At 44.3% G+C, this 17575-nt stretch overlaps 1 protein-coding gene across 1 annotated transcript in view; it reads left to right on the top strand.

The window, feature by feature from the left end:
- The window catches only part of LOC135366754 (protein-cysteine N-palmitoyltransferase Rasp-like), a 202980-nt gene that overhangs the window by 10905 nt on the left and 174500 nt on the right, over positions 1-17575 (top strand). The window contains exon 5 of the mRNA XM_064599627.1: positions 7455-7652. Within this exon, the coding sequence (XP_064455697.1) occupies positions 7455-7652 (198 nt within the window). The remainder of the gene's footprint in view (positions 1-7454; positions 7653-17575) is intronic.

Raw genomic sequence — 17575 nt, 5'->3', positions numbered from 1 at the left:
TATTCTTTGCACGCTCACTCGCGTTGCTGGCCCTTAAGCTTCTGCTACGGTTCATTATTGAAAACGTAATCATCAACACACCGCACAAAGTCCATCACCACCCATGTAGCCAAAGGTGGGATAATAAATATCCAATCTACGTCTAAATTTGCATGACTGACAAGTCTGGTAGATGTCTCCCAATAGCCTTAATGTCTAGGGAAGTTCACCAACGGAAGTACACCAACAACTACTCTATAGCATATCTATGGTTAGGCCACCTATAGACGTCTTAACTTAGACATCCAACGTCTACCCCTAGCCCAACTTCAGACCTTTTATATACCAGGCTGAGGCGGCTTCTAGCCCTGTACTAGCCCTTAATTAGCCATAATGCTAGGATTATACCTTCATTAGCCTTTACTTAGACCACGCCTGAAAGCTTTTCTGTATGTGTGTACTGTTTCAGGAATGTGTGCTGTGCGTGTAAGAGCGACATGCAGTACCTCACACACGAAGCACATTTTAACAAAACTTTATTTTAAGTAAAGCTACTAAGACACTGCAAAAGTCATCAACGTATGCACTTTACGTTCGCGGAGCATTGCGACAAGACAGTGATGGTACGGCGCTCATCAAGGGCTAGACAATGACTGGATAGTAATGTTCATAATATCACAACACATATTGTTGAACTGCTAGAAATAATATTGCAATATCAAACTCCAGTTCCTTATGTTCCCTGATGATACATCGTCAACTCCCGTAGGCTGACTAAGTCCAAAAATGCAAAATATCAAGTTGAAATAAGTTACCAACACATTTGAATAGATACTGAGCGTCCAAAAGAGCTCTCGAATGTACTACCTTTTGGTAGCGTGCCTGCATGCTTAGTACCTTCCAAGTGACATACAGAAAGCCATTGACCAGATAGATGCTATGTTCATAACACTACAGTTCAATATTTGTCAGTTAAACATTGTTATGCTGACAATGTTAGGCAATCTGTTGTTAGGCAATCTTTCGGGTCATTCATTAACCAAATGATCCAAACGTCCAGGTCGCGTACTTGCCAATCTGACAAACTCAAAATTCGGGAGACTGCCTGCAGTGCGAATGTGGAGAGGGGGCACATGAATCTTGTGCATTTGAAATAGTACTGCCACTGCATTGCAATTCCTCTAAGTATAGCCACTATCGGCTGGAGCTAGAGCCGCTATCGTTGCTTCCTTCAACCACAATTCCGAAGACTCATCATTTCAGGACACTGCATTTCGTGCAGCCGCACCCGGCCATTTCAGCGATGATGGCAGTGGTCTTCGTTCTTCTACACCTGTAGCCTTTCGCTCTGTCACAATTTGGGAAGATCTTCTGGAACAGCGATCACACGTGGACGGTTACACTCTGCGACTTTACGCGCTCAACCAGAAAACCTGCGAAAAGACACTTGACATGTATGACGAACACGTACAGATATTTCTTCTGTTTGGAGAGCGCGATCGGAGGAGACGAAACTACTGTACCAGAGTGGACTGACGATAAGACAATAGCACGTTTTTTCGAAAAACGCTGACAGAACGAAACACGCTCTCTGCCGCCACCTCCAGCTATGGATGGTCATGCCGCGAAAAACGTGCTACGGGCTGTGTACTTCTTCAGGGATACGTTCGCGGAGCTCTTAAACGAAAACTAGAAAATCAAAGCACAGGTCCCCAATTTTCCGGGAGAATGGACGGCGCGTCCGTACAATCGGGAGACTGAACGAAATCCGGGAGAGTTGGCAGGTATGTGCTCGACACCCCTTAGTACTCTTAAAAAAAAAAAAAAAAGAAAAAGCCATAGATAATCCGTCCTACCAATAAGCACTTGCCAAAGAGTTGGCGAAAAATATTTAACTCTTCTTCAGTTTCGAGGGGTCAACATTTACACAAATTACGCAAACCATATTACGAACGAAGCCGAGAGGGCGGGCTTGCCCAAATCCGTAACTTTGCAGACCTAACTGCAGAAACGTTAGATATTTTTAGTGAAACTTCGGCAAATTCCTATTTGTAGTTCGAAGTATTTCTTTTTTCTTTATAAAGAACTGAGGGGGGGGGGCGTAGCACCTTTGGATCATTCGGCGTAGAATCACCCTGATGTAAACATCAGTCTGTAATGTGCTGCCAAAAATGCTCTGTGACGTCGGACACTAAAAGGATGACACTAATGTGCTCAAGTCGGACACTGATCCAAATTCATCCCATTGCACCGGGCCTCTTGCGCTTTCTGCAAATTAGTAGCAGATCAAGACAGCCTCAAATCAGGCAAATCCTTGCTAGGCGTCACTATTTCAAAGCTAGCTTCTCCTCATAATCGAAAACGGATTTGGGAAGGCAAGACAGGCTGCCACAGCCGCACTAAACTAACCTATCACTAAACTAACCAAGTTTATGACGCCTCAGGTTAGTTTAGTGAGGCTGTGGCACCTTCCCTTTCCTCCCCAAATCCGTTTCGATAGCAGGTGAGGCTAGCTGTCACAGCAACCACACAAAACAGCACACAAAACCTGACTCAGCACTTACATGTTTTTCAAAGCATACCCTTGATCATCAACACACACGCCGTAATCAACAAAGCTTAAATTCATGGGGCACGTATTCGCAATGTCCGACCAACGAATAACGACGACTGAACGTTTTCGTCAAGCAGTCAGCTCCTCGGCGATGGTGTTCTTCTGTCATTTCGTAGACTTGAGGACTAGTGATTTCCCGTCCAGTTTACATTTCTTGATCCAACGTTGGCGAGAACGAGTTCCATTACCAGCTCGCAACGACTCCATCCATTGCCTGCCGCTACGTACGAACTAATCTGCAAGAAAGACCATTTGAAAACACATTGCTAGAACTGCATGTCAGTGTGAAGGAGTCATCAAAATATGTAACATACCTTTTGCACAGAGAGCGGTTAGTAACAGTCGCACCGCACTGTATCTTGCGATCTCCATATTAGCGGTCATGCCTGCAAGCAGAGCTAACCCAAGCAAGCAGTAGCCAATAGCCAGAGGTTGGCAGGGGCCTGGCCGGCTTTTGGCCAACAGGTTCTTCGGCCAACAAGTTACATGTGAAGTTGGCCAAAGTTTGGCACACCAAAGTGTTTTCATACAAAGTGCAGTGTGAACTTTTCAAAGGAGCATAACAGAACTGTTCCCTCCCTTAGAACTATGCCAGTCAACCAATGCACACTTTGGTGGACATACTGCTGCTCATAGTTGTACCTGTGTTTGACGAACTGATTTTTTTCTCGAAATATAAGTGCATTATTTGTTTACTAAGTCATACAACAGTGACCGTGTCAATAGGTATTGTTTACGCCCATGGGCGTACCGAGAGGGGGGCAAAGGGGACCATGCCCCTTCCCCCCCCCTGGAACTCCAAGGTCGCTTGTGAAAATAGTGCGCTCTTGAGTCATAGGTCGTAATAATTATTCTCAGATGTCATGATAGGAACCTCTGAACGCCCCCACAGTGCACAACGTCCGCCTCCAGAGAAAGCTGTGGTAGGGGGTGTGGGTTTGCTCTCCTCTGCCCCCCCCCCCTCTTTGGAAAAACCCTGGAAACGCGTATGTTTACGCCCACTCAACGGAAGTGACATTTTGGTGGACGTTGTCATCTCTGTCGTTGCTCTTAATCTTACCTGACTTGCGTTTTCTATACTTTTCTTACTGCGTGATACACAAGAAACAGTATCAGTAGAGACTATTTATGCCAACTCTGCCAAAGTGACATTTCGGTGGCTTTCGTTAGTTATTCTGCTGTTTGTGTGACTGCTCAGTTCAATAAAATTTTATCGCCATTTATTATTGTTCAATGTAACACTTTGCAATGTAACCCAATGTAACCAGAAGCTCTCACAAACAGAGCTTATATATAAATTAAATATATAGGTGTACACATCTATATATAAATTATATACAGGGTGGTCCACCAACCATGATAGAAATTCATAGTAAAAAACGTAGGCCCCGGAGAGACATGCGGTCAATGGATTTTTTTCTGCCAATAACTTTTGCCACATATTGGTAACATTTTTATTTTATTTCAATTGACGGAAAGTTAATTTTTTGAATTGAATTCCGAAATTTCCCAAGGGAACCTAACGTTTTCTTTGCGGAAATGGGTTCCCCGTGGTCATTTTACTCAGTATAGCACATAATCCCACTCGTAATGCAATGGCAATTGCCGAAATAAATTCGCCGAAAATCCGTGGAAATGAGCCTTTGGCTCCGCCTCTTATTTGACGGCTCGTAGTTTCAGCGCAAAGCTGCGAAGAAAGGAGGTTACATTGACACGCCACACATTGTTAGGCCATATTTGGCATGTTGCTTGGGAAAAGCACACACACACAAAAAGAACGGGAATGCCTGTCACTCACGAAAGCATATCCGATACATCGTCTACATACCTCGAAAACGGCTGAAATCCAGTAAACGAACACGGGAATAGCTTCAGATTCGGAAATAGCATTCAAATCAACTGCAAATTTCGACGTCCCATAACCGACAGATTAAACCACCGGCTTCTGTAGCTCACACCGCTCAAACGCTTCCACGTACATGCAATACAATGTTGCACAGATTGCAAAAACAATAGCTTGAAGAAAGAGCTTCAGTGTCTTCAGTATGAAGTTACAACAGCACCTGTACCATGGAGGAATTGCTCACAAATATTTGAAATCACGCGGTCTATTTTCAACGCGGACGAGGTGGCTCTCAGCACGAAAAGGGCGTGTACCGACTTTCAAATTCAAAAGGAGATGGTCACATGGTGCGGAAGTCACGTGGCACTGGTGGAAAGAGGAGGAGGAGAGGGCAAAACCGAGAGGAGAGGCACGGAGCGCACGGAGTCAGAGAGGAGTCACTGGTGTCCTGTGTCATCCTTTTCTTCTCTTCTGTCGTAGTTCGGATTCGGAAGCTTTCTTGGTAAGTTTGCTGGTTGTGGGCGGCTAATTTGAAAGGCATCTTTGACGTTTGTAATTCCGCCTGCACTATTATACCATTAACGGTATGGACTTGTGGCCATCTTCAGATGCTACTAGTGCATCGAAAGCTGTGGATGTGCTCGAGCAATACGCAGCAAATGTGTGTGTGTTTTGTCTTCTTTCTGCTACCTCCTCCTCCTTCAAATAACTAGATTGTTTCTCGAGCTATGTGGTCTCCCTGGTGGGAACCTGCAGCTCCATTTCTTTTAAACTTCTGCGTAATTGCACAGACGTGACTTGAACGTGCGACGCTGTGACATGGGCGTTACGGTTTCCTTCGGGTCCTCATGTGCGCTTTATATACCGTTTATATTCGAAAAACGGGAGAGCACAAGAACTGCTGAGAAGCTAATTATGTTCCGTTTTGCTCCAAATGGTCTGTTTCATCTCCACTTCTCTTGTAGATACCTGGCTTTGTGTGAAAACATGCTCTTTTGCTTATGCATGCTACCTGGACCACAATGGGACCTCGATGCTTATTGTGATGGGGCTTATTATTCCATTCCCCACATCGCCACCAGATATGGTGTAGAGTATCACCGATGCCGATGAAGCTCTCCATTCATCATCTTTAAATAAAGTAGTTGTTACCTCACCCACTCGCTTTCTTTTAGCAATGTAATGTTTCTTCTACTACATTATGGTCCGGTTTCACCAACGCCGATTAACATTTGAACCGAGATCAACGGTCCCTTAACTTGATTTTAACGCTTAACTGTGCTTCGCTAACGGAAGTTATTGTTACTGAATCATGCGTCGCGTCACTGACTGACGTTTGCAAAAATAATTCAGTGCTAACTTCATGTTGGCAACTCTTGATCTCGGTTCAAAGTTAACTAGCGTTGGTGAAAACGGGCATATGAGTCGCACGTCCGAGCTGCATGATGGAACTGGTTTATCTGAGATCCCAAGTGCGGGATGGGAGAGAGGGTTGCAAAAATTTCGAGCTCATACACGGCTCTGGTCGATCTTGTCTGCAAACTCCATGACCCGTGGAATCAGCGTAGTACCTAGGGACAGAAATAGCCTGACATGGTAGAACAATTTCAACGTCAATTCCAAATAAGAAATAGTACCCGCATACGAATGTATCAGAAAGTTCTCCTAGGGCTCTGGAACAATCCACCATCCCAATGCTTTGCGGCAGACTCCCTGCAACTATTCCTGACAGACCTAGGCTGGGTCTCAGGACTTTAAACTCTTGTCGCAGTCAATTGACTGCGTTTCGACATTGACTGTCTCTCTTTGGCTGCGACTACACCAGTGTCCCAGTGACCACCTATTTCAGTGTGTACTGCCTGCAGTCACGGCCGGCGAGCGAAATTACGAGCCCCGGGGATGGGTCATGCCCGGGTCCCCTCCTCACTATAGCGTTGTGATAACACGGTGCAGTATTTCTTCTTTGCATGATTACGTCAGGTCTTGGATACTGCGCGCCCCTGAAGTGGCCCTTGCCACTGGGCGCCATCCCCGGCTGCCCCTCAGGTAGCGAATGCGGAGCAGCAGGTCTTTCGTAGCTCTCACCAACCTGTCAACCTTTCCGCGTATGTTCCCTCTACAAATCCCTCCCCGCACACGTGAAAAAAAAAGAAAAGAATAAACATTGAGAGTCTTTAAGTGTGGTCTACAATTTGTATGAGCTGCTATATGACTATATGACGATTTTTAGCCTGTAACGTCTTGGGGGTGTCTCGTCGACCATTTTTAGTATATGGCTAAATAACATCTAAAACTGTAGAGGTCTAGTAGACTTGCAAATTGAGATGTCAACTAAACGTGTAACCCCGTATAGGTCTACTAGACATCAACATGCAGACATTCACTAAGCGTCTAACCCCATAGAGGTCTAGTAGACGTCTACTTTTGGACCTAGCCCTACAGTCTCAACTTATCCCTGGGTTAGACGTCTACATGGGCAAGCCCATCCAAGCTCCGAATAACACTGAAACATATTAAACGTCAAAGCTGCGCAGACAGGCAATTTTAAAGTTCCTGAACTGCTATTCGAGCCAGTAACCGGTAACCGAAATTTATCCAGTCGTTCAGTTCCAGTTCCGGCAAAAAAAATAGCGGGGTTATTTTCGGTTCCCCGTGCGGTTTCCGGTTCGGTTTGACACACTGGTTGAAATTGCCGCCGTCGTATCTCTCCGCCGCGTTCATGTACCGTCGTAAAGCCATTGGTGTTCTATTGGGTGTAAAGTGACGTAGCAGTGCACAGTCGCTGGCAGGTCACGTTTCTCCGCACGACCAGAGCCAGTGCTTGCTCTAGCGCGTCGACAGGGCTATCAGGTTCGTAGAACCCCGGAGCTTTGTTTAAATTATCTCGCGGAAAAACCGTCCATTCATTGGTAAAACTTGAACTGTGTGTCTTGAAACAACTCTGCTCTTAGAGAGGAGCGCTTCATAACCTCTGTAAGTTTCACGATAAATTACTTATTTCAAACTTTGCACTTCCAGGTGCCGCCATTCTTCTATGCGATGTACACAACAACGTTCCTGATTCTTCAATATGACTTGACTATTTTGCTACTCCTGTACGCCGTGTACGCTCTTATGTACCTTGCAACAACTTCGAAGCGCAGAAGTGTGTGCTATATGCTTTTCGCTGTTCTGTACGTGGTTTACAAGATGAACCTCACACCATCAATCCTGACAGTAAGTTTGCGCTTGCATTATGACGTTGAAGTGCTCAAAGAAATTTATTTTGGCAAAGCTCGTGCTATGTAGTATAAACTGTTCTCATGGAAGTGTCGCCAATGAACGGACCAAACGACTTTATCGAAACACCCGTACGAGTACTCTTTTTACTAGGGCTCGGGATCTAACACGTTTTTCCGATTTTCGTTTAAGATTTTCCATTTAAACGTTTCATACGCCGCTTAGATTAACGTATAGTCTGGAAAACCTTTCCTTATGAAACCTTTAAACGTTTTCTTTAATGCGAAATGTTTAAGCGTTTTGTTAGTGCGAAACGTTTAAACGTTTTGTTAATGCGAAACATTTCAACGTGTCGTTAATATGAAACGTTCAAGTGTTTTGTTAAAATGAAGCTGTTGAACCTTATGTCAAGGTGAAGCGCTTAACCGTCTTGTTAATACGAAACGCAACGCCTTTCGAAACGGATAGCTATTTAAGCAACTTGTTATCTTTATTAATGGGAAACATGGACGCGCCAGGCATTACGGGAACAGAGACAGAAGTTGTCCCTGTTATATCTGGCGCGTCCATGGTTCCCATCAGTAATTACCAACTACGCCAGTTTCTCACTGTCTTATAAGTAGCTTATTACTTCAGTTCATATTTGGCTTTTAAGCAACCCCTATTTGTGTTCATTTTAGTCGTACATTTCATTATGAACCGACGTGTTTCACTTCAGTTTGAAACATGTCGAGCTCGTTATGCCGGTGGTGACGTTTGAATCTTTTGGGTAGTTTATACTAAAAATTCCGTATTTATCTTCTTTACGCGAGTAGTATTTTGGTGAAAAGAGCAACGCGGAAGGTTGTGATCTTGAGCGACTACTTTAGCCTGAAGCATGCAACCTGCTCTTTCCTACTGGTTCCCACTATTGCACTCTAAAACCAGAGCATTTGCCATTTACGCGTTAAGAACCAATCACTGTCCCGAATGATATCATTCTTGCGCCAGAGCGGGAAAAAAGGGATGAGCACGATTTTTGTGGCATCATGCACTGACGCGAATTCCAACAAAGAGCCGTATACCTCCCGTTATCAAAAATTGGGATGGAGAAAAGGATATCACCCATATTTGTAATTCTTCCGGACCATGTCGATGAGATAAAGCTCCGTTTTTGGAGTGTCAGCGATTACAATGCCATAAGTGCACGCGGAGCGGAGTTCGGTGTACGCTGCGAAGGGGGGTCGTGGCAATGCTCTATTAACCACCAAGAAACGAAATAAAATACGCCCTGCGCTGTGACTGTTCTTTATTAAACATAAGACGATCACAAATGAGCGGGACAAAGTAACATGCCACTTTAACGATACCCTGCACTGTCCTTCATGGAAAGTAAGCTGTAGTGTTTAGACGAGGAAATAAAAATAAATAAATAAAGAAAAATTGCAGTTCACTTCTTCCTTATAATAATATCATCCTCGTGGTCATCATAACAAATAACGAACAATAACGGACCTTGTTTAACGCACATGTGATCTATCGCTTATTGACATTGACATTGACATTGACATTTATTTATTCTACCAAAACAAATGAAAATACATAGATGAATATACACATAGAGGAACCAGAGGGAGTACTCCCGGTTAAAGGTTCTTCATCAATCGCAAAGTGAAGATATTATAACAGAGCACAATGATCAAAACAATTGAAGATGATACAATACACTTGATGATGATACAGATGCAATTGTACAACACTCTTATATCATTGTCAAAAAAAAATTCAAGTGGAACGGAGATAGATGATACAAAGAAACGAAGGTGGTTACAAACGAGATGCATTATGGAATAACACATGCTTTAGTTTGTTTCTAAATAGCGGATAAGAACGAATGCATGTTATGTCACGTGTTAGTTGGTTCCACTCGCAAGCTGCACGGAACAAAAACGACAGCTTCCCATAGTTAGTATTAGACGTAGGTAGGTTCAATAGACCTCCAGCTCCTGCCCTAGTACGCCGGGTTGAACGAAGGTGAAGAAAATTTATTTTTGGCAAAGTGAGGTTAAGTTGTAATATACGGTAGGTCAGGCTTAGGATACTATAAGAGATTATGTCATGAACTGTAAGAATACGAATTTCGTGATATGGGACATGAGCGAGCAACGGTAACCCAAATGTAATTCTGATAGCTCTGTTTTGAATTACCTGAAGAGCACGAAGATGAGTTTTGTGAGTTAAACCCCACACAGAAGCACAGTACGTCAGATGAGAGTGTATGAAAGCATAGTACAAGTTAAGCAGAATGGATGGCGGAAAGTAATGTCGGGTTTTTACGAGTACGCTGATACCGTATGAACTCCTGCGAGTGATATCGTTAATATGGGACGTAAATCGAAGATGGCTGTCGAATACGACTCCCAAGAATTTAGTTTCTTGCCGAAACTGCAATGGACTTCCCAAGATGGATAAAGAAGTGGGCGTATTAACATTACGTTTATGCGAGCGGAAAATCATGGTCACTGTTTTGCTCGCGTTCAAATGTAATCTATTAGTACGACACCAGTAGACTAGATTATTAATGTCTTCCTCTAATTTCAATGAAAGGTTATTAATATCGTTGCCAGTTAACAATAAAGTCGTGTCATCTGCATATAGAAATGCTTCAGAAAATTTTAATTGCTCAGGAAGATCATTTATATAAAGTAAGAAAAGGAGTGGACCTAATATGGACCCCTGAGGCACGCCAATGTTAGACAGCGAAGGTTGAGAGAGAACGTCCTGGCATCTAACAATATGAGACCGATCCTCGAGATATGATTTGATTAAGCTGAGTGCAGGTCCAGTGATCCCATATTTGGCTAGTTTACAAAGAAGAATTTTGTGGTTAACACAATCAAAAGCCTTAGAGAAGTCAACGAAAAGAGAAAGAGCTATACCCCCCTGATCAATTGACTGTTTGATGCGTTCCGTAAATGTTAAAAGGGCAGTTTCTGTAGAACAGCCACTGCGAAAACCGAACTGGTTAGTACATATGACGTTAAATTTGTCTAGATAGCTCACCAGCCGCTTCTGCAACAATCTTTCAATAATTTTGCTTATTACCGGAAGAATAGAAATCGGACGATAATTGCTGATAACCAAAGGATCGCCTTTTTTATGTACTGGCACAATGATCGCGCGTTTCAGCGACTTAGGAAATTCGCCTTGGTTAAATGAGAGATTTACAATGTGGGACAGCACAGGTGATATGACAGCCTTAACTAGTTTTAATTTCGATACGGCTATGTTGTCATACCCTGGAGATGTATTACGCAGCGAGGATATGACCTCAGCCACTTCAATTGGCGTTGTCGGTTGAAGAAAAAAGGACTGCAGAAGACGACATGGCATTGGAGCAAATGGTGTGTCGTCTGTATCTTGGTTGACGCAGGTACAAAAAAAAAAGTCATTGAAAGCAGCAGCAATATCATATGGACTTTGGAGTGTGGTATTATTATATATCACTTTGTCTATTCGAGTATTGCTGGAGTTCCTGTTAAGAAATTTATTAACCACCTTCCATTTATCTTTAACGGATGAGCATGACGCGATTTGAGCATGGTAATAAAGCTTCTTTGCGTGATTCAATACCCGCGACAGATAACGTGAGTATAGTGCGTACTTAGACCTCAACCCTGGATTAAAGGGCTGTTTCTTAACCTTTTTTCCGAGATTATGTTTCTTTTTTATGCATTTTAAAATACTGTGTGTGATCCAAGGGGACTCCGGGCTGGCATATTTATTTCGGGATACAGATACCACAGTATTTGTTGCAATAGCCGTGGTAATACAATCGGAAAATTGCTCGTAAGCAATATTAACGCTTGAAGAGTTGAGAATAGAAGCCCAGTTGACACTTTCAACACATTTAACAAAGTTATCAACATTGAAACGAATAGTTTTAGTATATCTAGCGTTCTTCTTATGTTGAAGCATCAATACAGCGGCTACAGGGTAATGATCCGAAATGTCAACTTCAAAAATATCAGCGTGGGACAACTCGCAGTCAGTTAGCCATATATGATCGAGCAAAGTCGAAGAAGTCGAAGTTACTCTTGTAGGTGATTTAATAGGACATAGGACAATCATAACCAAAACTACTAAGACAGGTCATAAATGAGAGGCAAACAGGATTTTGTTCATCGAGAATATTAATGTTAAAGTCTCCTACAAGCAATATAGATTTATTTTCGCGAGATAGGGAATCCAATGACTGTTCAAAAGCAGATATAAATTCGTAAACAGACCCAGAAGGAGGGCGGTAAATGACACCGATAACAATGTTTTTGTGTGCACTTGAGAAAGAACATTTGTCTATCTCAACCCATAAACTTTCGCAAGTGGGATTGTTCAAGACTGCATCATTGCGAACAGTATGATTTAAAAGCGGCGATATAAACAAACCAACGCCACCACCGACATTAGAAATGCCTGTACTGTCACGGCATACAAATTCAGAGTAATAATCTCGGTACTTATATAAAGAGACCTCATCACTCCTTAACCAAGTTTCGCTCAAAGCAATCAAAGAGTACTTGTGAATGTTAGCACACAGAAACGAATTTATGTCATCAAAATTCTTTCTCAGGCTTCTAGCGTTGAAATGAATTAAAGAAAAATCCATGGTAGAAGTTTAATTGCCCGCGACACCATTATATACACCAAAAGTGACCAATCACATAGATATGATTTTAGCAAGATCCGCATCACATTTCACGCGTATAACAGGGCTATCGGTTGAGTGCCGCACTTTGATCTGACAGAGATCCGTCCAAACGAACGTCCAACCGTGTGACTTCGCTGCATCTCTTGCTTTAGCAAACAACTTTTTATTATCTGGGGTGAGATGATCATTAAAGTAGATGGGACATCTGACACTGGTATTTAACCCAAGGTCATTAGCAGAAAGTCGCGCCTTTTTCGCCTTTTGCTGGAACACATTTTTTTTTTTTTCATTCTCGACGTAAAACGAACGATAATGTTCCTTTCATTCGCTTTGTTAAAAACTGGGACACGATGGACAGCATCAATGTCAGATTCAAGAATCTGGACATTAATTTTTTCGCCAATGGTCTGAACAATCTTTAGACAGTCCTCACCCTCTGTCACAGGCATCCCCTTGATTTCAGTGTTGTACAATCTCGAATACTGCTTGAGCTCGCCAACCCGTCGAGATAACTCAGCATTTGCCTTCTTCAAGTTCGAGTTTTCACTGAGTACTGCTTCCAACTTTTTTTGTGTCTCGTTAAATTTTTCATTCATGAAAACTATACTCTTCGTCACTTCTTCCATCTTAGCTAACACAGTTGAGTTTGCCGTCATGAAAGTTTCCGTTGATTCCCGAATAGCTTGCATTAACTGGGCCTTCATGTTTTTAATTTCTTTTTCAAGCTCGATGTTAGTCGGCATTGTCAAGACACAGTCGCAAGAGCCAGGACTTAGCAAGCAGAAACAGGAAAAGCAATTAACCAACCTGATAACAAACAAGCAGACGTTTTAGTCTTGAATACCAGGAGCAGTCCTGGCTCTACAGCGAGGTGCTCAAAGAATGGATCTCAGAAGCAGGCTGACAGGCTTATATGGCAACGATGACTGTTCGCAGCGACGTCTGATGTTATAGCTGACTTCTAATCGCACGTGCCGATGGTGTAGACGATATGCAGACACGCTCCGTGCACCGTAGGAAGACAACGACGATAGGTTCCGTTCAGACGATATTAACCTGATAACAAACAAGCAGACGTTTTAGTCTTGAATACCAGGAGCAGTCCTGGCTCTACAGCGAGGTGCTCAAAGAATGGATCTCAGAAGCAGGCTGACAGGCTTATATGGCAACGATGACTGTTCGCAGCGACGTCTGATGTTATAGCTGACTTCTAATCGCACGTGCCGATGGTGTAGACGATATGCAGACACGCTCCGTGCACCGTAGGAAGACAACGACGATAGGTTCCGTTCAGACGATATTAACCTGATAACAAACAAGCAGACGTTTTAGTCTTGAATACCAGGCTACAGCGAGGTGCTCAAAGAATGTATGTATTATACGAGGGGTGTTCAAGTCAAACGGGGACTTTTCATTTCGCGCAAAAGTAAAATGAACTTACAGGCGAGAAATTAGTTTTATTTTTCAACGTAATCTCTAGCTGCACTAATGCACTTGTCCCAGCGTTTCACGAGGGCTTGGATGCCAGCAGCGTAGAAATCCTTACCGACGCGTAGCAGCCATGATCGGACCGCATTTTTGACCTCGTCGTCGCAGCTGAAGTGGCGGCCCCCAAGGAACGCCTTCAGTGGCCCGAAGAGATGGAAATCGCTGGGGGCGAGGTCTGGACTGTAAGGGGGATGTGGCAGCAACTCCCAGCCAAGTTCCTGTAAGGTGCGTGTCGTGAGATGCGCGGTATGCGGGCGTGCATTGTCCTGTAGCAGGAGGACTCCTTTGGTGATGAGGCCCGGCTTTCCGAGATTGGAGGTGTTCATGAATGATAGCGTTCAACGTTCCCACAGAAAGGCCCGTCTTTCGATCCAGTTCGAGACATGTTATCCGTCGGTCCTTGAGGATCAGGCGCTCCAGAAGTTGGCTCAGTTCTCAGGAACTCTGACACTGGGCTCTGAGCCGCCCCGGCCGGTATCGTCCTGCACTGATATACGGCCGTCTCGGAACCGTTTGCACCACTCAAATGCTTTGCTGCGAGTGTAAGTGTATCGTGGCCATACTGAGCCTGAAGTCTTCTGTGAATTTCAGATGACTTTACGCCTTCATTCACGAGAAACTTCATGACAATTCGCTGTTCGATGTGCGCGCTCACCTCCTTGTCGGTCATCTTGTCTAGCACGTGTCTTCTGTTTTGCACAAACTTTGGACCGCTACGTGGTGAACACGGAGGCCTGTCGCGTGTGAAAATGACCAAAAAGAAGTAGCGCGAGCCATTTGTACACTCCGGAGACAGAAAGTCCCGGTTTGACTTGAACATCCCTCGTAGTAACCAAGAAAGAAAAAAAGGAATGTTTTCTGTAAAAACGTTTACGTACGTATTCGTACCGTGAGACGTATTATATAAAAGAAAATATTAAACGTTTCCTGGGAAAACGTTTACATACGTATACGTGCCGCTGTACGTTTATGCAAACGAAAACGTCTAAACGTATCCTGGGAAAGGCGCAGTCCATCTCATCTTCGCTGAACTTAAACGGAGTGCAAAATGAATGATAAAAATGTAGAAAATTGTAGAAATTACACGGCCTTCTGAAACCTTTCAAAGGATCGTTAAAGTGACCCCCGCATTTCTTTTTTGCTGGGGCGTGTTTTGCAACGAGTAAAATGAGCACCCGCGAGAGATCGGGGGGCGCAAATGACCTGCAGGGCGTGCGCAGGGCCTGTGTTCAGCGCACTTTTCAAGACACGTCCACTCATGCAAAGAGCGTATCGGAAAATTAGGGAACGTTGTGACGTAGCGCGTTCGCGTGACACGTGACGTAGACAGGCGCGACTCAAGCAGGTGCAAGCAGCACGTCAGCTGAGAAGAAAGAAACAAATAAGAAAGGCAATGGGACTTTCGAGATTACGCTAGATTCGTGTCGACCGTCCGCGGCTGCTTTCTCTGACCATTTTTGCAAGTGTGATTGCCCTATGACAATACACCGAACGACGAAAATAATTTACATAGAGACTCTAATGGACAGTTTGACAGATGAGACAGGGTTTCGAGCTATGTTAAGGGTCACCTCCTTGCTCGTCTAACGTCGATGCTTCGAAGGTAGATATAGTTATAATAGTTAGAAGGTAATAGCTCTGCTGTACATTGAGCGTAATTTTAACAATCTCATTTCAAACATTTCAAACTGCGCTATGCAAAACTTGTGGGCTTCCTGACCCACCAATGCTGAGGCCACTCGTACGCCATCTAATGAGAAGGCACTAATTACGCTAGCCAGCTGCAACACATGCTTCGCAATGTGTGTGGTGAAACCGAAACAACGGAGGTGAGAATCGAAACACTCATCAATGCGATGCTTTACATGCAGAAGCGACAGAAAAACGACTTTCACTGTTTCCATTCTCTGCTCACTGCCATCAGGCAGAGATGACGCTAGGTTATGGCAAAGGCAAGACGACCCATAATAGAGAGGACAAACAAATCGCGGTGATCAGTCTTGGGAAAATAACTTAGTTACAGTAACTAGTAACAACAAATGTAACAACTACAGAGCGGATTTCCGGGTATACGCCTTTTCGTCAAGAGACATAGAGATGCTGCCTTCCAGCATGCGTGCGTGCTTTTCTAAGCACGAATCAGGTCGAAGGGGAGCGATTACTACCTTAATGTTAGTGTCTTTTCTGCCTTTTTTTTTGCGACGAGTGCCTTTCTTGGAAATATGCCTAAACGGGCACATTACTGTATAAGTATTAATTTTCGCGAGGACCTACTTTTCGCGAACGCCCTTTTTTCGCGAATTTAAAGTCCCACGAAATATTCGAAGCAATGACAGAAAAATACGAGAAAGAAATAAGGCCCTGGACGCTGATACATTTTTCGTACGCGGTTTATTGCGTTCGTATGCAGCACTTTCAATTCTGCGCCTGACTTCAGGGCTGTAGTTGTTCTAGATGCGATGTTTACGCTTCTGGTTGTGCCGATCAGCGACTTCGCGAGAGACAAATTCATTGGCGACAGAAAAAGTTCGCTTGTCGCCTACCGCATGGAGGACGGCACCGTCAGGCAGTCCATGCACGTGGTGGCTTGTTGAAGAAGGACGCGGCGACGTTGGCTTCAACTACCCAGTAAACCACAAATGTCCTTTAGACATATAGAGGATGGTTCGGCTGGGACGTTTAATATGTCCAGTGGATATCCAGATATATCCAGATTACGTTGAAAAGACGTTACAGATGATCGAATGGTTGTCCAGATCACGTTGCTCGTACGTTGCAGAGATATCCCAGCTGAATGTTTCTCCCCTCTAATGGATATACATCCGAAGCACATATGGATGTCCATCGGACGTTCTATATTGAAAGGTGTAGCAAACTGGCTAAGTGTTCGTACGAGAAACCAGTACGAGCACACATCACGCGCCAATCATCGTTGTCGTTCCCACACGTCACAATACCCCCGGACGGAGGGATTGATCATCCTGGTCAATCAGGAGGGGCAAAGTAGGGCTTGAGTCGAGAAACATGGCCGATGTCTTCTTTTGCTGATGAGCGTGTGCGGGGACGTGAGAGGTTGGCATCCTGAACAACATAGTTGACAGGTGAGGTATGTCGCAGAACGGTGTACGGGCCGAAGTATCTCCGCATCAGCTTTTCCAAGAGCCCAACCTTACGATCGGGCTTCCAGAGCCGCACGAGATCTCCGGGTTTGTAAGTGACGCTCCTGTGGGGTGTGTCATAGTGCTGCCGCTGCACATCTTGAGCATAGAGCGTGAAGGTCTTAGCTACCTGACGGCGTTCTTCAGCCCTGCCCACGAGTTCAGTGACGTAATCGTTAGCATAGCCGTCATCCAGATAAGGAAAGAGTGTGTCCAGGGTCGTCTCACTCGATCGAGCAAACATAAGGTAAGCAAACATAAAAAGTACTGAACGAGGTGGTGTCGAGGCGCGACGTATTGTACGTGTACGTGATGAACAGAAGTACAATGTCCCAGTTGGTATGAGAGGCGTCAACATACATAGATATCATGTCGGCGAGAATACGGATCAAGTCAGGCCGTTGCACTGAGGGTGGTATGCCGTAGTAGTCAAACGCCTGATTTTTGCAGGCCTTCAGGAGCTCAGAAATCACACTTGACAGGAAGGCAAACCCTCGGTCGCTCAGCATCTCTCGCGGTGCACCATGACGAAGGATCACCTGCTCCAAGACGAACATTGCAATGTCTTGCGCAGTACCAGAGGGAAG

This window comes from Ornithodoros turicata, chromosome 1 (assembly GCF_037126465.1).
Source record: "Ornithodoros turicata isolate Travis chromosome 1, ASM3712646v1, whole genome shotgun sequence".
Lineage (NCBI taxonomy): Eukaryota > Metazoa > Arthropoda > Arachnida > Ixodida > Argasidae > Ornithodoros > Ornithodoros turicata.
Note: the sequence above shows the minus strand (reverse complement) of the source record. Positions and strands in the feature narration are given on the sequence as shown.